General features: G+C 41.1%; 1 protein-coding gene across 1 annotated transcript in view; it reads left to right on the top strand.

Moving 5' to 3' along the window:
- gpc5b (glypican 5b) overlaps nt 1–27,333 on the top strand; it is a 140,960-nt gene that overhangs the window by 13,427 nt on the left and 100,200 nt on the right. The window contains exons 3-6 of the mRNA XM_088913589.1: nt 11,597–12,291; nt 22,982–23,103; nt 24,682–24,741; nt 26,268–26,390. Of these exons, the coding sequence (XP_088769715.1) occupies nt 11,597–12,291; nt 22,982–23,103; nt 24,682–24,741; nt 26,268–26,390 (1,000 nt within the window). The remainder of the gene's footprint in view (nt 1–11,596; nt 12,292–22,981; nt 23,104–24,681; nt 24,742–26,267; nt 26,391–27,333) is intronic.

Below are 27,333 nucleotides of genomic sequence, written 5' to 3'. Positions count from 1 at the left end.
AGGTAGGACACATGGAGCTCATTACACATGTTCTAATTTGGCTGTGACAGGCCGTGGCCGGCTCTGTCTGGGCTGTGTGTGGAGCGGGTCTGTTTTTTCAGTCAGCTGTCGCACACAGGGCTGGTTTCCCTTGCCCCCTTCGCCGTTGCCAGCAGAACGCAGTCGCAGCAGACCCTGGCATCTCATGAAAAGCTCAGTAATCCCTCCTGCTACCTGATGCCCGTGCGTTTGGTTCTGTTGCTAGGACCCCCCCTCAAACACAGGGGAAGCTCGTTATAGTAGCAGGGTTTTGGACGGAAGCACATCTAAAGTCTGGGTCCAGGTTCTCCTCACTCCTATTAGAGCCCAGTACAGAGGTAACAAAGGGAGCCGTGGAGAAAGTGAACCCTCAAGTCAACCAACTCTGACCCCAAAAGTTCTCTCATGGTTGATTACTAAATAATATACCTTATTTTCCAAAATATTGCTATATTATTTTTAATTTTTATTAATTCTGTTGACATTTGTTATGTAAAATTAATAATACTTTGTCTTTATATACAATTGACCCTCAGGCCTAACTGAAAAGCCATTCTGCCGCACAAGTAGAAAGCTGTGACATTTAGAGGTAGGGCATATTATACTGTTGAAGAATATAATTTCATTTATGCGCACTTTTCAAGAAAGAGATGTAGATCAGCGTACATCTAATGCACTTTACAGGAGTAAATAGAAAGAGGAAAAAAAGTCCCAGTAAACCAACCGTGCAAAACATTTAAATGACATATTAAGAACTGGGATGAAAATATACATCTTTAAGCGAGTTTTAAAAATGATTCTCTAATGGATTTTGTCAGATATCTCACAGTGAAAAGCAGCGCAAGGCAAAGTATGGAGCACCATGGTGCTGGATTAGCAGGAGTGCTTGTGTAAAGAGCACGCAGCGGTGATGTCTGTGCAGTGTTGGTGGTAACAGTTTGTAGATTCCAAGGCAAGGAAGTGGGCAGTTGGATCTACAGCTGTTGTCTGAACAGAAACACACAGGCAAGGCAACTAGTAGGTGGTCAATGATAGCCCGGCCCTGATGAGTACAGGTGCCTGACTGCATCACATGGGAGGGAGGAGAAAGATTGGATCAGCAGGGACCCACAAAGGGACAGCAGATGACGCTGAGTGAAAATTGTTGATGAATGTGAATTATAAAGCCTGCTGTAGGTTTGCTTTCTAACATGCCCTTGTGCTAGTTGGCTTTTTGATGTTTTAAAGAAAAGAAATGAGTGAAATGGATTTGTACACATGTTTAGAACAGTGATTATAATGTATGCTTTCCTCCTGCGGTATTAGTTTTGGAAGACAAAGAACAATTCAGGCTGAAATTATACTGACAGAATTTTTTTTAATAAGCTTTATCTGTGCAGCCTGTTTAAGTCAATGCAGAACTCTCTGACGTCTGGTCATAATGTTAAAGCTGTGTTTTAAATTACACCCAGCTGGCACTCAGGCTATGGTGATTTCATCACATCTAGCCCAAATGGCACCGTGTTGACATAGGGTAGTGTTACACTCAACAGTCTGGCCCCCACCCTCTGCATCACTCTGTCTTATGGTACAAATTGGAGAGACAAAATCTCAATGACCATTGTACTTTTAAATATTCAATGTTTATTAATAGACATACCCATTTATCTGTTAACATGTTAGCTGAGTGCATTAAGAACTGCAGGTGTTGCTTTTTAAAATCTACAGATGATGCTGTAATTGGGAAAGCTTTAATACAGTGTAAATAGTGTTTTTTTTAAGTTTAATTGTGAGCCATCTGCATCTGACCCTCTGGGATCACACTTGGAGCTAGGAACGGCACGAGGTTGACCTCTAAAAATTCATCAGGATCAGGAAAAATGCCAAACTTATTGCCAAATGATAAGTCAGCCGTTCATTGTGATATAGCTTTTAAAGTTCTGTTTCTGCATTTTGCTTTTCTGTGGACTGTTGCATTACCTATAACTCTGATTGGTCAAGTGGTCCATCCTTCCCCAGTGAGTGACTGTTGAGGAAATCCTAATTATTCAGTCACTCATTAAACATGGTCATTCTTTAATTAGCGACGAGTGTTTCTCATGAACACAGTATACTGTACCTTGGGTGTTGTAAAATGCATAACCTCATGTGACAGATGTTTGAGGCTCTTTCACGTGTGTGACCTACTAGACGGCCGTCAAGCCATTTGTTTTCTCCTTCTTTATTATGAGAACAGCTGTCCTCCTGGCTTCCCACACTTCCTGCATTGTCCCAGGCAGGACTACTGGGACAGTTCAGTTCAGTTGTCTTCCCCTGTTTTGCTTTGACCATTTGTCCAATTCCAGCTGACAGAAAGTACTTTTCATGTCAAACTCGTGCACGTTTTCCTTTCTGAAAAACATTGAGCTAAAACTATTCTTTTAAATTATTTCTGTTTAGCCTAATTAAATTGGTGACTTTTCTTGACTTTATCTGTCATTGCTGGTCCAAGTGACCTTTCTTTTCCATGGTCTGATGAATGATGTAGTACAATACCGGATTGTATTGGCCTTTGAAAACACAAACCAAGCCCTTGCCATTTCCTTGCTTCTTCGCCTGCTATATTCTGTTTTTTATTAACACATAACTGTAGTGATTTATTTGATGACACAACAGTGAACAGTAAACATTAGTAAACAAACTGTAAAAGTAGAAGTAAATACAAGGTTTACAAGGTGATGGGAAATTAATAACAGAAGACGATGAAGAAACAAAAAAACATGCTAAATGACTGTTTCACACAAGTTTTTAAAATAAAAGACATCAATTAAAGGTTCATTTTTGTAGAAGGAACTTCTTCAGTACTAGAGACTTTTAGTTTAACATTGTTTGGGTGGCTTAAAGCTCAAATATTGCTGGGGCTGTGGTATTGTCCCAGTCATGTATAAGGAAATAAAGGTTATTCATAGACTCTTAGCTACAATATTTCAATATTCACTAGATGTTCAGGATGAATTATTGAATGAGATCCTTGGATAAATTAGCCACTACTAACCAAGCATGCATGAACAGCCAAACAGCCACCTCTTGTTTGTTTCGCCTCCTAGTTAAAAACTGCTTTCCAGCATTTAAAAAGCTAATTACCTCTGTTTTGGGGGGTATTTCTTGTGGATGTTGTAGTTTTTAAATAACGTTATAAATCTGCACCTTATTAAAGGTGGTTTCATGAAGGTGGCCACACATTCCTCTTTGCTTGTTCCTGTATGGTTGGAACACCTCTTCCCTCTGTGACTGGAAAGCACAGGGCCCGCTGCCTGGCAGACTGTCAGCCAGTCAGACGAGGGAGTGGGTGGTGGTCAGGGGAGGCCGGTGCATTGTCCAGGACCTGGCCTGATAGCTAACGGACGGCTGGGATGGCCAAGCCTCCTTGAGGGGACCCACTTGCTTGAGAAAAAAAGTTTGTACTGCTCAGTCAGAAGCCCTGTAGTCCTGTAACGAGAGCAAGCTGGCTGAGCCGAGAGCCGCGCCAAGTGTTTGCTGGCTCAGTGGGAAAGCCGTGCGTCTCAAACACCCACCAGCTGCCAAGACTGCATGCTGAAAGAAGGAAAAAACTGTAAAACAAATTCTTTCCTTTGGTTCTGGGCTCCTTATTTCTCAAATATTATCATTCTTTTATTTACCCCCACTCACCCTACTCCATCTCTGTAACTATTAGTCTGCAATCTAAGGATGAGGGATCATAAAAAAGAGATGCAGCCTATGTACAGTATATATTTGCCTGTAATTATTTTGAGTGATTTTGTCATTTACTTCAGTTGTTCCTCCTCACCCTTTCGATGTCTTTCAAAAACTGTGAGTTTTCTGAGTAGGTTCTTGTGAAACAAAAGAATGACCAGGTACTGTAGTGTCTGATGGTTTTCTCTCACAGTTGTACTTTCTTGGACAGATTGCCAGCCTTGAGTTTCTTCATTGGTACTCTGTACTGTGTAGGAGTTACTGAAGGGTATGCATTTTCATTGAGAGAGTAGTGTGATCCTTTTCTGCATATATGTACTCCTCCTGTTCAGGTGGGCTTTCTCTATGTGGTCTAATTCCCACCTTACAAAGACATACAGGCAAGGCTAATTGTAGTCTCCGTGTGATTGCATGTGTGTGCTTTGTGATGGACTGGAGTCCAATGTGTAGGACTCCAATCCCTACCTTGTGCTCTGTGCTTCCAGGCTAGGCTCTGGGTTATCACAACCTTTACCAGGCATAAGCAGCTTTCTGGCAATGGATGGATGGAATGCGATATTGGAGAGTGTGAGTGTGGGGCTTGTGGGACGAGGGTGTGTTTGGTGACATAATACTTCTCTACCACAAGTTAAACAGTTGTAGCTTGTTAATACTTTTTACAGCAGCTTTTTAGCACCTTTTTTTTCTCCTTTTTTGCAGACCCTAACATAACTGTAAAACATAGATGACAGGGCACAAGTAATTGAACCCTGTTCGGCGGCACTCGTGACCAGTGCAAGAACACATGGAAAATGAGCAACAAAGCACAATGTGGCCAAGGAAGCTGTACCTCTGAATGTGGTGTTTTACCTAGATTACTCTTGTAAATCCAATTGTAGAAATGGATACCAAAATCTAGATGTAAAATACAGTGATTTCCTAATTACTTTGAAAGCAAGGCCAATCAAATGAAGCAGAATTACATGGTAAGCTGTTTATTGACAGTTGTGTGCCTCCTTAGAAGAGTACCAGAGGATGATGTGCATGATGGAATCTGCATATTTCCTCTGACCTCTTCAAGTATATTGTGCTTTATTGCTTTCAGTAGAAACATCTACTGGGTTTTAACTCTTCAGCTGCTTCTTCTTTTTATAACCATGTCTTCAGTACTTTGACTAAGCTGCTCAAAGTTGTTTTGATGATCTGAATGCAAATATTTCTGCTGAGATACTAAATATCTCAAATAGATACTAAACCAGGTTTGCATTTACTCACAAGACCAGATTTCTTAAGCTTTCCCACACTGTCACGTCTCATTTTCTCTCACTCTCTGACCTATCTAAAAGCTGTACTGGTATAATTAAATAACAGCTCATTCGTGTCATTGTGTCTTCTTTCACATGATCTCTTTTGGTTGCCTCTTAAAAATGGCCACTGTTTTTATGTAATAAATATGGCACCAGGCCACTGATTGAACCAAAGAGAGAGAAACAATATTCGCATATATAACTACCTATTTAAGTGATTATTTAATCATTGCTAAAACACATTTAGTTCCAGTATACCGCCAGTGCACTACAGTGAAGTGTGACTTTCTGTCAGTTCATATCTCAATAAAGTGTATGGTAATCATAACTTACACTATGTTCTTTTACGTAAGGCATTTTACTTTGTTGAGGATAGAAGCACATGAAAGGAATCAGTTTTGCAAGTAGACCCCTTCCTACAGTGATTCACAAGGGTTGCTTTATGAGATTGGATACAGACACATACATGACAAATCGTCGCCGTTAAGAAGTGCACTTTGGAGAGAAGGCGAGGATCATGCCTGGTGATCATGCAAGCATGATGTAAGCAGAGTGGGCTGTTTGGACCCTGGAAGGTGAAAGGGAGTGTCTTGGTCTCGTGAGTGTCATTGCTGGGAGTTTCACACGCTAGAGTCTCAGATCCCTGCTCAGGTCTGTTCCCAGGATAATCGGGGTGATTACTCAACTATTACCTCAGCGCTCCCTCAGCTGGTAGTCCTGGCTGACTGACTTCACACTCAGGAATCGTTTCCTGATTAATTCTTCTGGTTGTGGTCCTCCAGTGTGCACTTGCCTTCGTAATTTTAAGAATTATTAAAAAGCTGTTAGTATTGATTTACCATCTGTGTTTTGCTTTTTCCAATTCTGGTCCTGAGAAATATCTGGAAATCGCAGTGTGTGATCTAATATGATCACCCACTACTTTAAAGAAAAGCTTATTTGACTCATTTTTGCCTTGTGCCTCTTATGATCAGGTGCCTAGATTGGTAGCTTTTCACCAGAGGCGCGCTAAGTATTACCTGCTATTTACTTTTACAAAACCAAGAAAGAACAAAACTGCCACAAGCTCCACTGGATGGAATCTTGAAATTAGATGCAAAACATTTGTACACACAGGGAACGAGTCCTGCTCTTGAGCCCAAAACTCCCTTCAGGAAGGCATGGTGAGGAGATTTCTGAACAAAAAACCTTGTTTGTGCTTCTTGTTGAGGATTTTACTTTCAAGTGCCATCCACTTTTAAATTACCACAGAAATACACATCTTTCGAATACGAACCTTCTTCTTTCTTGAAACACTCTAGCTGAAAGCAAAGTGGCTGATATGGAGGCCCTGGATTCTAAGAGTTCTACAAATAGAATACAGATATAAAAAGAATATAAATAAAGTTCTACATTCTTACAAATTACAAATATCCTGCGTGAGCAGCAAGAAGAAAAAAGGAAAAATAATATATTGACAATAAATATAATACAAAAAATTAATAAATATAAATATAACAAAATGTGGCCATCCAATCATTTTCTAACTGTTTTATCCTATACAGGGTCCTGGACAGAACGAATCCATTGCAGGGCAGCCACAGACACAGACATGCACACATTCACGCCAGGGCCGGTTTTTCCAGAAACCAAAAATGTATGAAATACAGCAATTAGAAAAAATAAGCAAAATCTAGTGTGATCGTCTGAAGCTGTCTCCATGACAGCACCTCTTGACAGGAGTTCAGTTAACAGTTTTCAGTATTTTTCTTGCTCTCAAAGGTTTCTTATCTCTTATTCTAGAGGTTTGTCTCTTACACTAAATGTTCCCATTTTTAGAAAGGTACTAGCTCCCTTTCATCTTTACCTCTGCTGAAATCCTGCAGATTGTGTTTTCTGCTGGGGAGAGAGACTGCAGGAACATGAATGGTTTTATTTAACAGTGGTGGAGCTCAATAATGCTATTTTGTAACGTGTATCAACGTTCAGATCTTTTTGTGTTTTTTGAGGTTACCAGGATTAATTTATTCGATAATGAGTGGAAGCAACATTTTAGGTGGATTGGGAGGCCGGTCATGAATATAAGCCACGACAGCCCAGCCGATGATGAATCATCATTCATGGTCTTCTAGACACTGAAGTCGAGACATCCCCAGTGGACCACCTCCTAGATTCTGGATTGCTGAGGATTTAAAGCTCTAATTGGCAACTCCTTATCTTCTTCCCAGCTGGACAGTGGTTTCAGATCCCTAGCTTGATCGTGTTCCTCCTCGATCAGACCATCATTAGACTCCGGCATCCCTGGAATTGTTTATCTTGGAGAGATTTGTTTAAGATGGACTGCCATCTTAATTACAGACATGATGATAGAAATATGGATTGCACATTCTTGACTCCCCGCATCGACACTGTCCCTGCTCCCACCTGTTAACCCCTGACAGCGCCACAACAGACTTGTTTAATTCAAGCAAGGGGGCAGGAACTCTCCAAGGGACCAATGTAGCAATGTTGTCCTGGTCCACAGACAAAGAGATGGATAGAAGGAAGACTGTAGCTTTATTATCTCAGTGCGATAGCCTGATGTGGAAGTGACAAATACTGTACATTCTTTCATCATTCATTACGCAGTGTTTATGTTATGCATCTACACTAATGTGAATGTCCTTAAAATGCAATATACCATAAGCCTCTGTTGCTTTAAGATATTGTAGGGTTATTTGAAAGTAAACTGAAGTGTACACAGTATCCATCGCCAAACTGTCCATGCTTAGAGCTCAGAATGGACTAAGTCACAAGTTATTTATATCCTTTAGAGGTGCTGAGACCAGAGACTCCTTGCTTATTGTCATCCGCAGTGCTGCTTGTCAGTCATTCAGTTCGTGCCTGATGTCAGAGATAAGTCTGCCACGTGGCTGGGTTCAAGACCAAATGCATCAATGCTGCTGAAACCCCTCTTGTGGTAATTTAGAGCTGCTCATGCTCTCATTCTTGTGGTAACACCCTGGAAACACTCAGGGAGTTTCACATCAAAATGTCATTTCTGTGGTGGAGCTGTGGAGATACCACAGTATTTCTTTTGAAACATTTTGTTTTTGTGGTCATACTGTTGTGACACTTTAGTCATTATTGTAAAGCTTTTAGCTGCCATACAAGACTGAATTGAAAATAACTGCAGCAAATAAATTTCTAACAGCTTTGTTGTAGCATTTTTAAGAGGTTGTATAATGTCCCATTACAACATCATTAACTATTGCCCTCTGTCATTCGGTGTCACTGTTCTCCAATGATATAGAACATACTACTACACATTTTATAACACTTGTATGTAGTGCAGATCCCATATGTATTAAAAGAGTGGTGTCCGCAAAAATGCTGTAGTGGATGGCTGTGGTTAAGTAAAGCAGAATTTCTCCTGCAATCAGAAGCAATTCCATTCTCTCGTAATTTGCTGTGTAGTTCTAGTAAGACTGCCATGGTGCTGCTTTTAATTCTGCCTTGGAAGCTGAATTTTCCCTGTTTAACTCAATTGAAGGTGGAGTACTAACGAGAGTTAGTGCAAAGGAAAATGTTCAGAAACCACTGGAATTATTTTAGTGATATATAGGTCATAGATGAGTAATGTCTTAAACTTATTCATTTATTTTGTTGTTACTTTTCCAGAACTCTTAAAAAGTCAGTGATCATTGTTCCATACATATGCTTAATTTTTTCTGCTTTTCCCCGCTGGGAATTTGTTCATCAAGAGCCTTCATGGTTAAGACCGGTGATCTCATCATGGCAAAGTTTCCTTGTCTGAAAAATATACTGTATATGAAAGAAACATGCCTAAAATCAGTAGTATAAGAAGTTTTACATTGTACACAATATGGATCAACAGATAATGTTCAGAGTAAAGGATGAAGTGGAGTTTTGCGAAATGTTTGAAATGCGTCTCTTTTACTTAATTAAGATACTGTCCTTATGTCATTACAGACCTCCCCCCTGCTTCAATTTAAATGTGTTCCTGCAGACTGTTTTTTGATGCAAAGTTTCTCATTTCTCATAGTGACATTCTGTCATTAGAGGTATCTGTAGTGCTTCATTAAAACTGAAGTGAAACCCTTATAGTTTCTGGATTATACAGTATAGTGTCCTATTTAAGTAATCCTTAAAGTGGAGCCTTTCTCTCCTAGAGTACCTTCACTTGTGTTCAACGTTGTAATAAGACGGAAAAAAAGACATATACGAAGTATATGAAAGTTTAGCTTTAGACATTATAGTACTGTATTTCTGCACTTTTGCCATGGGTTAGCCATTTGTTTCCATGGGTTTTACATGCCTTAGTTATACTACAACGGACCATTACAACACATCCACCAACATGATCGTTGTCTGTCTAGGGTATACAGTGAAGCTGGCACTGTTTAAAGGTGCTTTGTTTGTGCCCGTACTGACTCTGCAGCTTGTCTGTAGGGTGTGCTAACACACTTAGCCCCTCAGGCTCAGTTTCCACCACAGTTGCTGCTGCCCCTCCATCTGTCAGGATGCCAGAGGGCTGACATCAGTGCCTGAGGAGGGCAGCCTAGGCCGGTGCGAAGACTAGTGGGCTTCAGGTTGACATCACCCCTGGCTCAGAGGCCAGGCAGGGCAGGGCACTCTCCCCTTCGCAAATATCATCGCCTCGCCAAGCTTGTGGTCACAACGGCCTTAGCATGTAACGTTAAATATAGCACGAAGCTTTAAGAAGGATTTTCTTATAGAATTACACTTACAGCATCTGCCTGTCCATTTAATAGTTATTTCCCGATTACAGAGAGTCATTTACCTCTCTCTCTGTAAGCCTGCCTTTCTGGTTTGCTCTCTTAATGCCTTTATTTAAACACCCTGGCTGTGAAATGACATTGTCACTTCTACCTATATTTTGCGGTACGTATAAGTACATACTGTAATAGAAATATAGATATTATATAATTTCGTTCTGTTATGTGTTGTTCTTTTTGTCTGCGTCCTATCCTAAAAATTGACATATTCTGTTTGTAGCGCTCAAATAGATGTTTAGTCTGCTCGACCATGTGCTTCTGGGTGGCACTGAAGGGGGCTGTTTCACGGAGAACATTACAAGCGTTTGTCTTCACCAATATACTCGTATTTAGATTTTAGTAGTGTCTTAAGGGCAAACACCCTCAGATAATATCACCCTCCTATCATCTCAATCAGATTAGCTAGGATTAGTCAAATAGGGAATGTTTTTTACTTGCAAGAGACGGGTGGAGGGGACAGGAATTGGAGAGTGGATCATCAAACATGTACTGTACCTGCTTAAGGAAGGTTATCCCTAGTTCTTCTTAACCTATGGGATAAGTTAAGAAGGCTGCAAAGTTGTGTTGCTCTGTTTATGTCAGTCTTTTGCTCAGCTGTACCATTCAACAAAGGGACGCAAGGGAGAGAAAGGCTCTCTTGACGTAAGATGCTTCTTTTTCATTCAGACACACAGATCCTGCTGCGGAAATGCCTACTGTATGTGATTCAGAATCAACTGTAATAATTTAATACACAGTGGCCTGCAGAATGCCCCAGAAAGTCTTATTGCCTTACATTGTGTATTGCAAGACATTACAAGAAAGCAAATTTTGTTAAGTTGGTTCCTTTCGAGTAATTAAATTAAATGTGAGTTTTGAACCTTTAGGTGGAATTGGAAACTTGTGACCTTGTGATACAGCGTTGAGCTGCACGCAAGGACAAAAAGATGCCGATAGGAACTTCTCTTTGAGCTGCCCATAAACAGCAGCAGCATGCTGTGTTTTACTGTCCACGTGCGCTTCCACTTACACATAAAGCTCAGTTGTCTGAGGGAAGGCGCTAGAGAGGGCAAACGTGGGGAAGAACTGATGAATAGCTGAAAGCTTTATGGTGCTCTCTGCCCCCTTCCCACACAGTACCTTGATAAACTGAAAGCGGAAGACTTATTTTATCCAAGGGAGGTATCCCCATGGGAGAGTGCTGCAGTGAGGATAAATCACCGCTGACTAAAAGCTTCCTATTCGGCCCGTTTTCCTTCGAAATAAGGCATGAAGGAGCCACGAGAGAAGTTCCCTGCCTCCTTTTCTAGTCAGTCCTTTTTCCTCAGCAGGAAGGTAACACTGAATTATTACCCTCCAAATAAATTGCCCCCAGCTTAGCTTCTGCTGGAATGGAGAGGTTTATAATTCTAATTTACAGTTATCAGCAGCTTTCGAGTGATCTGCTTCTGTGCGAGTCAGACATGGGATCCGGAAGAAGCAGGATTTCTCATCGCCATGTCATCTCCAGCCTGGGTGTTAAATCATCATTACGATGGAGGGATACTTTGCCTAAAAAAGAGGAAGGCACAAGGAATCCACAATCGAATCCTTCCCTCTGCCTCCTTTAGATGTGCTGTAACTACAGTCAAAGATTTCATCAGTATCCAGCCGCCATCATTACATCCTGAAAATACCACATCGTACAACGCAGCTACAGGTATCCAAGCTGGTAGCCACGTCAAAGTTACGCATTTGCAACTATTCTTATTCCTCAGGTTTGTAAACAAACTGTTATTTGTGAAATCCCCCCCCCCCCCCATCCCTAACCATTACAATGCGATCTGTCTTTTCTCTCTGCAGACACTTTCCAGTCTCTGATATCCTTCACCAGGAACCACACCAGCTCTCTGTTCGACAGTGCCTATAAGGCCCTGGCGCGCGAAGCCCGGGCCCACGTGACGGAGCTCTTCACCGACCTCGCGCACTACATCCTGGGTGCCAACAGCACCGTGGAGTCTGCGGTGCAGCATTTCTACGACAACCTCTTCCCCCTTGTCTACAACCGCCTGATCAACCCGGGCATAACGGAGCTGAGCCCCCAGCGCAGCGAGTGCTTGCGGATGACCAGGCAGGACGTCAACCCCTTCGGGCCGCACCCTCACGCGCTGGCCCAGGACCTGGCGCGCTCCCTGAGGGCTGGGCACGCCTTCAGCCGGGCTCTGAGCATGGGGGCCGAGGTCATGAACAAGACGGAGAACATGACGCTGACGCGGGAGTGCGGGCGGGCGCTGGTGCGCATGCAGTACTGCTCCCACTGCCAGGGGCTCACCCTCATCAAGCCCTGCGCGGGCTACTGCCTCAATGTGATGCGGGGCTGCCTTGCCAGTCTCTCCGAGTTAGATCAGCCCTGGCGCAACTACATCGCCACCCTGGAGGACCTCACCAATGCCATGGCCGGCGCGCATGACCTGGAGTTGTCATTGCTGGGCATTCGCAACCAGATCAATGATGCCATTCTCTACACACAACTCCACGGGCCGCGCCTCACTGCCATTGTAAGTGCCCTCTTCGCTCTGCCACACCCACTGTCTGTGCGTGTTTGTGTTGTATAATAGACATGTGCACTAGATAGGCCAAGGTTTACATGCGTGCAAAAATAGAATAATAATAAGAATTGCTTATACTTATATAGAGCTTTTCTAGAAACTCCACTCAAAGCACTTTACAGGTCATGTGGATTCCCACCACCGCCAGTGTGTAGTCCCCACCTGGATGATGCAACAGCAGCCATAGTACACTCCCCACACATCAGCTATCAGTGGGAAGGAGAACAGAGTGATGAAGCCAGTTCATAGATGGGGATTATTAGGAGGCCATGATTGGTAAAGGCCAATGGGAAATTTGGCCTGGATACCAGGGTAACACCCCTACTCTTTTCAAAACACACCCTGGGATTTTTTATGACCACAGAGAGTCAGGACCTCGGTTTTATGTCTTATCCAAATGATGGTACCTTTTTACAGTATAGTGTCCCTGTCACTATACTGGGGCATTAGGACCCACATAGACCGCAGGGTGAGCGCCCTCAGCAGGCCCCAACAACACATCTTCCAGTTAGTTTTTCCCAGGAGGTCTCCCATCCAAGTACTGACCAGGCTCACACCTGCCTAGCTTCAGTGGGTTGCCAGTTGTGAGTTGCAGGGTGATATGGCTTCTGGCAATCCTTGAAGAATTCCAAGTGTTATAAGAATAATTCACGTTACTGTATGTCATTAGATCATTTCAGCTGCTGTGAATGGGTAGGTATTTTATGTTTTAAATTTTATGTTCACCTGTATTTCGCATTTTGATTTTTTAAAGTCATTGTATTGCCATTAATAATACATAGAGTTGAAATTCAGGTACTGTACACACTGGCTGCTAATCAAAACTGCACATTGTATGAGATGCCTGAGTGCGCTAACATAATAAAAATAAGGCACAGCAGGAATAAAGCTCTCAGAGAGCCCAGTGGTTATAATGAGCAATGAGCACCTCCTCTCCCTTAATCACAATTTAAAAATGTCAACTGAAAAAGTGACAGGACCCACTCAATACCTGCGTAGTTGTGAGTTGAAAGCTCAGATAAACACTGTTTTAGAAACTGAGCAAAAATGATTGAAAACGAATCCCAGGAACAGAAATAACTTTAGGGATTGCAAGGTAGCCAAGTGAAGACTTTCAATGTGATGTCTTAGGAGATGTAAGTTAAGCTATGATGTGAGCTGGCTTGTTGAGTGCTTATTTTAAATGTTTATGAATACTTCAATTTCACTTTTTGGCTCTAATAAGGAATATCAAAACATTGTCTAAGACTCCCATTCCATTTCTGTGCCTCATGCTGACCACCGGGACTTGTTCTCTTTGTGACTCTTCACCCTGCCAGCTCTCCAGCACTATTACCTGCCTCAGCAGCCATCACGGCAGCCGTCCGCCTGCTGACAGTTAGATGTTGGTGCTGACTATGAAAATGTACTGACGTGTGGCAGAGAAAGCTGTGCTCTGGTTTTACGGGTTGAGTGAATGTGTTGGGGTTGATGATCAGCCTGGCGTGGAAGGCCAGGATGTGTTTGCATGTGGCTGTGGTAGATTGTTGGTTAATTGGCGAGCTGTGCAATTGCAGCAAAGGGGGTTGCCAGGCTAGGAGGCAGGACTTAGTGAAGTATGCACATCCTGAGCCCAGGCTGGCAGGCTGCTTGGTATTCATAGAGCAGGGCTTGGAGGAGAAGAGAAAGGGACATGTTTGACAAAGCTGAATGGGTTCTAGTCAGCCATACAAATGCAGCCCACTGATGTGGAAAGAAGCAGAAAATTGTTTTTGGCAATTGTGGGACCCTGATGGGGTGCTGCTAGGTTTTCAGAGTAGGTTTGGGATACTCAGAATTTTGAATGCTAACTTTAATACTTAGTGTTGTCTTTGCCCTTTTCAGTGTTTAATATTGTTTTGTTATACTTGTAATGAAAACAACAAAACAAGGTACCCAAATGCAGTTTGCTCAGGCATTCGTGCAACTTTTGTATATGTTTTCCTTAAGCTTCCTACGTATTTTTTAAATCCTCTTTGTACCATTTATAGTCAGCATAAACACGCAGACAGAAAAAAAACAGACAAAAGGAAGAGACCTATTATGAGACTAATTAATTTGTAAGTTTCGTAACTTGAGTATGTTTTCCTCATGTCAATCAGGTTTTATATATACATGTCATCCTGCAATTTACAATTGGCAACCACTGAAGCTAAGCCAGTATGAGCCTGGCCACTGTCTGAATGGGAGACCTCCTGGGAAAGCTAAAGTTGCTGCTGGCAGAGGTGTTAGTGGGGCCAGTAAGGAGCACTCACCCTGGGGTCTGTGTGGGTTCTAATGCCCCAGTATAGTGATGGGGACACTATACTGTAATGAAGGCACTGTCCTTCGGATGAGAAACAAAACCAAGGTCCCAACTCTCAGTGGTCATTAAAAATCCCAGTGTATTTCTTGAAAAGAATAGAGGTGTTACCCCAGGGTCTTGGCCAAATCCACCCCTAGCCTTTACCAATCATGGCCTACTAATAATCCCCATCTCTGAACTGTCTTCATCACTCTGCTCTCCTCCCCACTAATAGCTGGTGTGGTTTGAGCGTACTGGCACTCTTTGGCTGCTGTCGCATTATCCAGCTGCACATTGCTGTGGTGGAGGGGAGTCCCCATTACTTGTAAAGGGCTTTGAGTGGAGTGTCCTAGAAAGCACTATATAAGTTTAAGGATTATTATATTTGGCTAATTGAATGCTGATGGCAATAGGTTACAATAGGATTGACAATATACATGCTGTTTCCTAATACTTGATCTTAGGGGCTATTTGTAAAGGGTGATACTGTCTAAAGTAAATGACCAAAGAGTAGAATGACTAGCTTTACCACAATACACCTACTACTCAATGAGAAAACAAGTTCATAAGGCTGAAGACACCCCAAAAAGCTGAAAACACCAATGAAGAATTTCTAGTTATAATGACACAAAGCTTCTATGACAGCACAGGTCATAAAGCACACGAATGGTGTGGATCCTTGTACCTGGTGTCTGATAATCATTAAAGAAACATATCTCTGGGAAGAAATACTGAATCACTCTCCCATCATACATAAGAAGTCTATGGTCCAAAAGACACCCACAGCAACAAGTACTGAACATCAGCTCCTGATTCTGTAACAACGCAGTACTGGATACATGAAGCTGAAAGGCAGGCATTGACAGTTATGTGGAGGGATTAGGTTTTAGCACATTCTTGTTTGTGTCCAAATAGATTGGAGAGGGCTGGTACTGTTAAAAAATAGGTGTTCTTTTACACCTCCGCCATTCCAATGGGGGTGTTTACAGTGTGCAGTCTGGAAGATCGAGTGTTATTCACATGGCATTTATACATGGCTGAGATAGCTCAGGGTCACTTTACCCCCATCCAGAGGCATTTCCAATGGAGAACTGGAGGCTGAGACTCAGGCTCCCTGCACTGTGACACGCACAGCCCTCCTGCCTGCCCATATACTTCATCTCCCTGGAAGGAGAGGTTGGCTATAACTGGAACGACATCCACGCTCTTGATCCTGCCTTTAAAGACGTGGCTGTGGAAGTCGTCTATCAATAATGTATCGGACAGTCCATGTTTGCACTTTGGATCAAACAGAAAAAAATAATTGAGTTATTTGATCTGTACAGGTGACATTCTATTTCATCTCTCACTCCATTTTCCAAAATAATTTATGTGGTTCTTGTAATGCAATAAATGTGGGCTTGGGAGTAAGTGACTGAAACCGACAGGAAATGTCAAAGTTGTTGTTTTCTGTCAAATTCAAACTCTGTCATAGTCGTTCAAAAGTAATACATTTTGTACATATTACAAGTAATTTGTTTAGTTGTAGTAAAATATTCAGCTTATTTAAGTCTAAAAAATTGTAAAAAAAAACTGAGGCTAAGTTTAAAGTTTTTTTTCTGAAAAAAAATAACTAGTTAGTTTAGAAATAATTGGGAGAGAAAAAGACTTGTAAGTGCTATGACTGAAATCTGAAATGTTTCAATACAAAGATAGTTTACTTTGACTAAGACTGAGAAAATTTAAATGGGAGCAGAATGTACACTTCTAAGGTTTTATCAAAACTTCCAATTGGATTGAGTCAGTATGTTTTTTTTCCTTCAAGAAAAATCCCAGTAACAGTTTTCATTTAGATAATGGAAATTGGAACATAGTGAAGAAAAAAAAATGTTTTGGCAGTTACTTGCTTTGAAACAATGCTTTTCAGATGTTGTGCTGTTTTGAAATAAGGCCAGTATGTGATGGTGTATGTTAAGTGGTACAGACCCAGAAAAGATGCTCAGAATGTGCAAGCCAAACTTCCCAACAGTGAGTTTGCTTTCTCCATCTATATAAGGGCCCAGGTTACTTCATATGACGTTTTTAATAATACGAATATTTAAAATATTTCTGAACTATTAGGAGATACAAAAAATATCCCATTTTGTATTCCCAAATTATTATTATTTACCATTTTTGGAAAGAATGTGAAGAGCAAGAACCAGCCACCGAGACATTTAGGATGAGCATAGGAGTATCTTTGCATGAGATTCACAAAATCAGAGGTTTATCATGACCACATTTCAACAGCACAGTTGTCTTATTCTTCAATAGTAGATGCTCAACTGTAGGTCAGCTCAGGATACCAAAGGCGCTTCATGACATGTCTGGGCAAGAAACCTGGGACAAATATAGCTCAACACAATTTAGCAATGGCTTCTACCAACTGGAGCTGGGCATTTCAAGGAGAGTCTTGTGCCTTGATGAAATTCCCCACTGCCATCAGCTGTTCAGATCAGCAAGCACTGTGCTGCTGGCTTTTGTGCACTGCTCCTATAAATGAATAATAAACCTAATGATAATGATAATATAGAACTGGCATATGCAATGTGTCATAAGGACAAATTTTCCAAAACATACACTGTGATCTGGTGGCTCATCAATAAGAAAAGACAATACTTTTCGCAGCCACACAAAATGAAGGAGTTTCTTTTTATTGTGGATTACAAGCTCAAAACATAGTTTTTAGATTTGTTTAAGACTGATTTGCAATATTTGTTGCCAATGTCACCATTTTTATTGTATGGGGTTTCTAAACTGAAATAAAATGAAGAACATTTGTAGATTGGAACTTGGGAAGTTTAGTTTAAAAAGTCTACTTTGAAATCAATGTCAAGCAATTAAAATATGACAAACTGCAATTGTGGTTTAAAATGTAATAAACTAGTGATTACATTAAGCTAGTGGGATGGGAAGTAACCTGCGTTTTCCATAAGATTCTTTTCATTCCCTTTTCATTCAACCACTTTGATTACTGTTTTTTTAAGATTTAAAAAATCTGAAATTAATTTGGGTAGGTAGTCATTGGGTGGAAACCATCCCATTGAAGCAAAAATACTTGGAATTAACCAGTATGTTAATCACTGGAACATGACAGGAAGAATTAAAAGTGGAAAGCTGTCAAAAAGGAAATTAACCAAAAGCTTCTGAGCCACAGTTTAGCTGAGAAGAAGCTGTATTAGGAAGATGTCAGCGGCAGTCTATTCTCTGGCAGTCAGATGAAATTGGTCATCAGTAGAAAATATTGCACAATAAAGATCAAATTGTCAGCCCAGTCTCTTATTACAGGAATAGGCAATTTTGGGTTGCCCATGGTACTGTAGGTTTGGATTGTTAATTGTTCTTGATCGAAATAAAAGGACTGAGTTAAACTTCACATGTTTTATGACCAAAGGGTTCACAGAACTGATATTTCACTTATTTAATTAATCTTTGTCAGGACAACGATTATTTTGCCATAACTTTTAATTAAAAATAAAAGTGTCACGGTGATCGCGGTACCCTAGACTGTTTAAGTGATTCGAAGACCTACAAAATCCCTGTAGTGTTCGGTCACCGTTAATCCCTTTACACATCAAACCAGGAGAGGGGCTTCAGTGGCGGGCGTTCAAGTCTCCAGACATCTTTTTCTTAGTTTCTTAGTTTTCTTAGAGCTCATTAAAAGATCGATTGTAAATAACAAAACAATCAACGTGTTTTCTTTGCTTGTGTAGCATGTGTTCAAAGATACAGTGAATAAACGGGACGGAGTGCATCTTGCTCCTTTTATTTTTATTTCTGTATTAGATAAAACTGAAAGCACAATTAGGTATGCCGAGATGCTGTAGCCAAAGTTTAGACTCACAAGTTAAAATCTATAAATGGGTAATTTTTTAATCTCTTAGTTGTTAAAACTGAACAGTGCTCCAATTTTTCTTTTACACTGGCCATTTTGCCTGTGATTCCTGTTGCCCAGGGAATTCTACTTAGGTCAGGCTCAGCACTTGGTCTATGGGACAGCCTGCAGTACGTCACAGGATATTAAATGTTGTGTTTCTGTCAAGTGGTGTTTAGATCGATATTGCTAATAACCTTAATATGTTATTGATTCCTCTTCCACTTTAGATGACTAGGTCAAAGTTTCAGCCTAAGAAATACACTGTCTCTGGTAGATGGGTTCTATGATGATTTACAGCTATTCGGTCACCAAGGCTGGTGAGCACTAATGAGGTAATTCGTCCTAATGCTCAGGCTGCTTATTTATTAGTACACCCTCTTATAATTGAAGAAATACATCGTGGTCTTCTATAAATTGCACATTGGACAGTGAAAAGTTCACTAACGTACCAGTTCTGGCTCCTAAATAGAATAGGACTGTCTGTTCGGGATATTAATGAGAGTTTTAAAAAGTTTGTGGTGATGTCCCAGTTTTATATAAGCACCTGCCCAAACTTTCAGACAGACACCTCTGCTTCTCCCTGCATCTCACCGATTGCCTTGATATTCCACTTCTGAATCCGTGTCTGAAACCTTCCGTTCCCACTTGTCCTGTTGGTGTGGGGTTCACCGCTTGTTCTTTGAACATTTGTGCCCCGCTGGAGAGAATCTTCACTCGGACACTTTGGTCTCTTGGTGTCAAGCCAGCAAGAATGCAAATTGGGCAGCAGACAAAGGGTTAGTGCTGGCAATGGATCTGCACTCCTTCCCAGGACGCATAGCAACATGGCCAACAGAGTGTTGAGAAAGTTCCTGTGATTCTGTGGCTAATCCTTGGACAAATAAACCTCTTTAATGGACCACCACTGGTAGCTGTAAGAGTATATTCCCACTGAAGGCTCTGGCTTGATCACTTCCTGTCCAGTTCCCTTGCTCTCTGCTCTCTTCAAACTTTTCATGAATAAGAGCACGCATACACACACATTGGCAAACATAGATATGCACACATAACTAGATAACATAGACCACAGCTATACAGTATACGATATCTTCCATACGCATAGACATATGAGATGCCCATATGACACACACTAAAACATACTCCAGGCTACACCCACACAAAAAACAAAAAAACACATTTAAGACAAAAAACACATTTTGGTCTCACAAGTGTGAAATAAAATACATATACACTGACAATGTGAAGTCACTGTAAAAAAAAAAACCCTAAAAGTTGAGCAATTCAATAAAGGCAGCAGATTTTTTCTTAGATTTCGTGAATACAGGATGCACAATTATCTTGACTCCTATAGGTACAAAGTGCTTACAAAGGGAGTGTGTTTAGAATACTGGGTCATGAAAACTGTGCACAATGCAGCAATGATATCTGATACTCACACATCAATGTGACCACAGTGACCATGACAATGACATTGAGCTGCTACAGTATGTACAGTGTCCTTTAATGCAACAGGGCAATCACAGGCACAACTGTGGTAATACTAATTCATGTGCCCTCTCCTACAGTATGTACTACCTTTATAAGCACCATGTACTCGTGTTTTGTGGCATTTTGCCTGTGTTAGCATGAATTTCTTTTATATACCCTGACATGATAAACCCCTAGTAGTGTAATGCTGATAGCGGCCTGTACAGATGCAGTTGGTCTGCAGGCAGAGGGACGCTCCGCACTGTGATGACAGCAACTCGAGCGCCTCTGAAGGTAGGGGGCCAGGCTGCAGCGTGGAATGCAGTAGCTCTGAGGACTTCTCGTAGAGGCAGGTTTATATTGTTCCCGCCGCCTGTGTGTCTGAATGCCTGTGTGGGAGCGCCCAGTGGTGGCATGAGGCAGTGGTTTGATCGGGGTCCAGCCTGTCTAGCTGCTACTCCCCCGGACTCCAGGCTCGGCTTCTGAGGAATTCCCGCCCACTAATTGCTCCGGTTATTAATTCCAGTCTTCCCCACATCGCCGCTCCACACAATATCATTGAATGCAAACCATCTCGGAGGCCAGCCGTGGCTCCAGTGCCCTGAGCTGGCAGGGAGCACTGTCTGAGGAAGAGATATTCCAAGGTGAAGAAAAAGAGTGGTGCAAGTATTTTCATGAAGACTTTGTGGGAGTTAGCACTCTGTGCAGTCTGATTTTGCTGAGAAATGACCAGACTGGGTCCCACCACTCCTCTCACACCTCCACGATCATGCGATGGGACTCATAAAAGTCACAAAAGCCCTTTTTTGTTTCTGCTGGTTTTTTTATTTTCCAAAAAGCATGGTGGTTGGGGATTCCCTAAGCACTTAGGTTCCTTTTAGGAAAACAGAAAACTTAGAAAAGTATCGAGCAATTTGTGAGTATGGCCTTTATTCTCATATAAAACTGTGATCAGAGAAGGCTGTAAACTAAATGTTTGCTACCAGACCACAATATCCTTTCCTAAGCCACAGCTCCTCCCCCCTTACCCCCCACAGTTCTTTGATGGTCAGAAAGAAGCAGCATAGTTTTATGGGTCCAGTGAGGCCTAAGGTTAATACATTAGCACAGGCAAACTGGTGCCAAGTACTGCATCCCATTTTCCTTACAGAAGATGATGTTTTGTGCAGTTGTTGATGAAAATGAATGCATGCTTTGTTAAGTATCACAATAGATATTCTTTCTGTGGGCTCTTCTTTTGCATTTTGCTACTTCAAAGCAGGAAATTTATTCAGCCTTGATGTGTTTGTTATTTCTTCTGAGGGCTTCACAGTTTTTTCAGATTAAACTGCCCAAATTTGACTAGTAAGGACCACTTTGGGTTCTTTCGAACCTTTTCCTGAAAACTACAAACTCCCCTTTAGTTTTCTGTGGAAATCGGTTATTTGTGAAACTTTAATACATTGTAGGTATTAAATACACAAAAAATGCTTTATGTATAGGTGTAAGAGAATAAAAAGTGCAAAAAGCAAATGTTGTCATTTGCCAAGCAGATTTCTTTATGAATATATGATTCCAAAGTCATCAATACCACTTAGTAGCCAAAGGCCTCGGTGGGCCTTACCAACTGGTTTCTTACTGTGTGATCCCCCTCCACAGTGTGTTTTCATTTTGAGAGACGTGTCCTGATTTGTAGACTCATGCAGGTTGTTTTGAAATCGCAGTTTTCGAAATGTTTGTAGACACACTGGTAGACAGGCAGCTTTCACAGCAGGCTAAAGCAGGCTACAGCAGGCTAAAGAAATTTTAGCTTTGTAACATATGGGTTTCAACAGAATGTGGCCCAGTAATTGCTGTACATTTTTGCTCTGCCAGTCAATTTTTCCCAGTGCCCTTTCTTAGGGCAGATAGGGTTCGTGCACCAAAAGCACTCATACAATTTCAAAATAGTTTTGAAACTCAAGCAGACGGTGAGGACTAGGGGTCAACCTTGGAATTCAGTATTTCAGTAACAGTTTAATTACTGTAACTATGGAATGTAACAGATAACTATGCAACATATCACCTACATTTTCTAAAAATAAAGTTGAAAATGCTCAGGATATATAAAGTATAGGAGTTTATGTGTAAACCTTTGCATTCCTGCTAATTTAGGCAGTTCAGAGAATTTTATAGCATTTATGTGCTATGAGATTAAAAAGAGAAATCAGACAAAAAGTGCAGACACTTTTTGAAGTACCAGCAGTTAGCCTACTAATTTTGTGTCTTCCCTGTTTGCTTCAGTGGTTCACATTTAACGTTTTAAATTCCTACTCAAAAACATACCCATTAGCCGAACACTAGAATGGCTGTAGTGTCCTTCATTTCCCCCTGGAATAAGATGAACAATTTAGGGATACACTTAGGGATATTCAAAATGGATAGGGTGATGATAGAGAAAGAGCCACACATTGACCAACTCACCCAGTTCGGGTACCTATTAGTAAGGTTTTGACTGATTGAAGGCTACTTAATAATTTCAAGTGCTCTTAAGCATATGAACCTGCATTGATTTAGAGTTAGGATCCTCATTGTTTTTCATTACCTGTTTGGGTTTTAATTAGCTGCCCTCATTTTTTATCTAACAATCTGTCAATATTTCAGCCCACAGACTGGTCATGATTAAGAAGGTTTGATTGTGCTAATCCCATTAATGAAACTTTATGGCTACTGTCAGGGGATTAAATGTCACCCTTGTGACTTCACTCCATATGTCTTTTTCTTCATTCCACCAGTCAATGCAGCATGTCTTTGCTACCGTTTTTTTTCTCATGATCTGTCTTTCTCCTTCACACGGACATGTATGAAAAAAGTAAAAAGTGTAGTATTAGGAGTGAGACCCAACGTGTGCAATTATCCCAGATAGCCCATGTGTGTGACATATCCATATAAATTCACAATATTTTGTTGTGGAAGAGATTAGAACACAAGACTGTGTGCAATATTCTCTCCCCTAGGTGGACAAGGTGTGTGGCTCTTCTGCTGAGGGAGGTGTGCGTCCTTCCCCAGAGGTGATGACTTCCCCAGACACAACCAAGCCTTCACCTGAGGGCCAGTATGGCCATATGGCTCATTTGAGGTAAGAGGTCAGAGATTAGGAGAGTGTTGCACCAAAACAGTGGGTATAGAAACTCATATGGAAAGGCTCTACAATAATTAACAGGTTATACAGGTGATAATGTCAAATGTCATGTATTATTCATAATGTAGGAATTCATATTTTGGGGTATTTAGGATTGAAGCAGAATTATGAAGAGAGGGTCTCAAGTATTGGGCTGACATTCCGATATTTGTGTCTTTGCTTTTGCACGTGTGCCCAAAATGCAAAAACAACATTCCTTCCAAATTAAGCATCCTAATTATGAAGAGGCTAATGTGTCACATCTGGCCCCCCGATCAACACTGTGCTGTCCTGCTCCAAACCAGCCTGTGCCCAGTCTCTTGAGCTGGCACATGTGAGGGTGTCAGTGACATGGGGAGAGACAAGAGAGAAGTGTTTTTATTAATCCGGTTGTTAGTAGTGTAAACCCATAACATCCTGTGGCTGTTGGCTGGCCTCTTCTGCCATTCAAATGCAATCCAGCAACCAGTGAAGCAGTTGCTGTAGTGGAACTGGAAATTGTGTTGCAATGCAGCCAGCGGTGGAACTGCTGTAAGATGTTTTCTGGAAGAATTGCTTGTGATATAGACTAATTGAGGAACCATCTACATGCTAATAATCATTGTAGCATGCAACTATTGGAGTGTAAACACACTTTACAGTGGTAACTGCTCAGAACCTGATGAAATTAAACAGCTACAGACAGTCAGGCATTAGTAGAGTGTAGATGTTTCACTCTCTTTGTCTCATTGTTGGTTGGGTAGTTTCTCTCAAACTTCTAAACCAGAGGTTTAGCCCTCAAAGGTCAGAAGTACAAAGGCAGCCACGTCTGTAGGATAGAGTTTGAAGGACATGACTCTTCTACGGTAGCTTCCAGCATGAATAAACTATGGATACAACAGGTTAGTCTCTTTATTTGTCAGTTTGCGTAGAAATCTGCTGTGCTGTTTTAGGCTCCTCTTCAAAGGCATCATAGAGTTTATGTATTAAGCATGATGGAGTTATTCTCAGTTGTGCTTATGTGTATGAAATCAGATGTGGTTTTCCAGCATTTTCCCTTTTCAGAAATGCATGCAGTTCAGTAGACAATTTAACATACTTTTACACACTGTAGTGATAGAAAGATGAACTGTTATTTTAGTTTTTTTGTGCATACTGTACAGTATGCTGCACCTGTTTGCCTTTATCTACCACAGGATGTAGATGAGAATCTTAGCTCTAAAAACAAAGTCCTGGTGAGTTGCCTTCAGCTGGCTCTGACACTTTGTGTCTAAGGTGTATCTTCCTGGGAGAGATGTTGCCAAGAGGCTGATTTTGTCTCTGATGGCTTGGATTAAAATCTGCATGCTATCCTCCCTGGGTTTGTTATCTTTGCATGTGCATGGTCGGTTTTTGTAGATTAATGGTTTCACGTTTTTTTTTTGTTGTTGTCCCTTTTTTGTTCTCTCTCTTTTATTTTTCCTCTCCTTTTCTCCCCCCCTTCCTCCTGCATCCCTCCTGCTTGCCATCGACTCCCTCTGGAAACCCCCTCTCTCCCCTGGCGTTTGACCACCTTAGTTCCCTACCTCTGAAACCTTCCAAGAACGATAAACCTAGAAGTCTGAAAAAGATATCTAGGTAAGCATGGATTCTCTGAGGGAAAAGTCTTTCGCTAACCTGTGATGTCAGTAGAGGGAATGTGATGTGTGATTGTCGCTGTGTTTGTCTCTGTCCTTGTCTGTGTTTGTGCTCTGTGAACAGTTGGGTTTCAGGGTTATTTTTAATTCAGCTTTCCCTTTGCTTATCCTTTCCCATTTGGAATATCCATCTCCAATTGAAGCCCACAAAGGAGAGTGAAGGATTGCAGATCAATGCATATTCTCCTCCCTCTCACTTCCTGACCCCAATTAATTTGATCAGTTGATATTGCCCAGTTATTGAAGCCAGGAGGCTGGAGCTCAGCCCAGATATTCTCTTGTTGGCCTATACAGAAGCCTGTTCATAGACTTTTGTTGGCCAACAAACAATACCATTACTGCAGAGGAGAAGAATTGTGTTTTTTTTCCTGCCTTAGAGGACTGCACCATGCTGACTCCACCATGCACCACATATGTTTGAAAGTGATCTGATTGCAATTCATCACCCTGGCGTTCCTCATAGAGCATATGGAAAGGAACGGTTTTTATTTTCCAAGTTTACGTTCTCTTCAGATTACCGTTATTGGAAACATTGACATTTAACGTTACAGCTGGATGCACAGGAAGGAGCTGAATGCATAGGAAACCCTACTAAATTTCCTACAGTACATTTGATATCTAAGTATGTTTGTAGTTGTCTCTCTGACTGCTGGTGTTTGCTTGTGTGATTTTTATGTGTGAACAATAAACAAAGATGACAGTGCTTTAACCATAACAAATGTTGAAATACTGTAAGATACAGTACATAAAAAGCTAGAAGAATCTGACAGCCTTTTATGTTCTTGCTATCTTGTATGTCATGTAATTAGAATCTAAAACATTGATACTATAATGCAATTAAAATATGAATAAAAAAACAAACATCATAAATATTTTGTCACCTTCTCAGCACTCTCGATCAACTGCCAATCACACCATTGTTCATGGTTGCACTTATAGTTCTTCTGACTTCCTAAAATTGAAATCTTAATTTCTGTTCTGTTGTCCTTGCTGTAATTATATTCCTTTTTTAATGTGACAGTCATCTCTTAGTAAAGAGCAGCTGTGTGGAGTAGTGAATAAGTCTGGATTTATAACTGGACAGTTGTGGGTTAAATCCCAGGTGAGACAATGCTGTACCCCTCACCTGAATCGTACCCATGAAATACCTGGTCGGATAAACTGCTGCAATTATAAGTTGCCTTGTATAGAAGAATCAGGCAAAGAAATATAAATTCTAAGGATGTTTCCCTTGGGAGAGACCAAGTCCGTGTAGTCCAAGTAATAGTCCCACTATTACTTTTCTCAAACACTCTTCTCAAATGTTTTCAACAGTTTGTCACTCTTTTATGTTATACTTCATAATTCAAATACAGATGAATGGTACAGAAGCCGAGAGAAATGCATAGAAAGTAAGGCTTGTTTGGAGTAAAGTGGCTGACCTAACCAGTCCTGAATGCCTCACCTTGTGTTTGTGCCATTTTTCAGGGAGTTTATGAGCTACATGCAGCGCTACAAGTCATTCTTCGCAACATTGCCTGAGATCCTGTGCGAGGGAGAGATGGTTCAAGATGGCTTCACCTGCTGGAGTGGCGAAGATGTGGTTGAGAGGTAGGGGGTGTTTTTTCTCGAGATGTTGGGAAAGCCAAGCACTGTTTCCAGCTAGAAAGCTCAGTCCTGGTCCTGGAGGGCTGTTGTGTCTACAGGTTTTCAGTCAAGCTGGGCTCATAACGACCTGAATCAGTTAATTGGTTTAATTAGACAAGTTTAATAGCTTCTCCCAGCTGGTGCTTCTTCAGTTGCTGGTGCTGCTACAAAACCTGCAGACACGCTGGTCTTCCAGGAACAAGTTTGGACACCCCAGCTTTACAGTTTGATGACCCGTAGCAGAGCAAAATCACGCCCTCTTGTTTTGAAACCAGTTGTAAATAATATGAAGTTTCAATATTTGCAGAAGGCAAAGACGAAAACACAGAAAAGTCCATCAAAGTTTTTTTTTAAATGATCTAAATTTAGTTTGGAGAAGAAGAGCAAATGTGGGGAAAATGTGTCCTATTAGGCAATTTGGAGGAAATTGAAAAGTCCTTGTAGAACCTTTAAAAAATATCTAGTTTCTAATCTCCATACTGGTATTTTTTATTCTGTATTTCATTGCATAAAGAGGTCTCTGGAGAATGAGTTTTATTGCCTGTAATGCTCTTTTCTAAATGTCATTTCTGTTCTGTATCAGAAAGTCTTCAGCTCATTTTGTTTAGATGCATTTAGTCTCTTGGTGTGAGTCAGTCATTTTTATGCCATTCTGAACAAGAAGGCAGTTAAATTTAATGCACCATCTCAGATGATGGAAGGATCACACACTGTAGCATAATAAACCATATTATGTCATCCAAATACAAGTGCTCTTAGAGTTATATAACTCTTTAGAGTTATAACGTATTTATCACAGACTCATGAAAAAAGAGTGTGGAATGTGAATATACATGCTTGCATGAAACTGGGTTCAAAGAGTTGTGTATTTCCATTAAATTTTAGATGTTAGTGTTTATTTTTCTTT

The sequence above is a fragment of the Atractosteus spatula genome, chromosome 4 (assembly GCF_055471065.1).
Source record: "Atractosteus spatula isolate fAtrSpa1 chromosome 4, fAtrSpa1.hap1, whole genome shotgun sequence".
NCBI classification, from domain to species: Eukaryota; Metazoa; Chordata; class Actinopteri; order Semionotiformes; family Lepisosteidae; genus Atractosteus; species Atractosteus spatula.
This window is presented reverse-complemented; position numbering and strand designations above follow the sequence as displayed.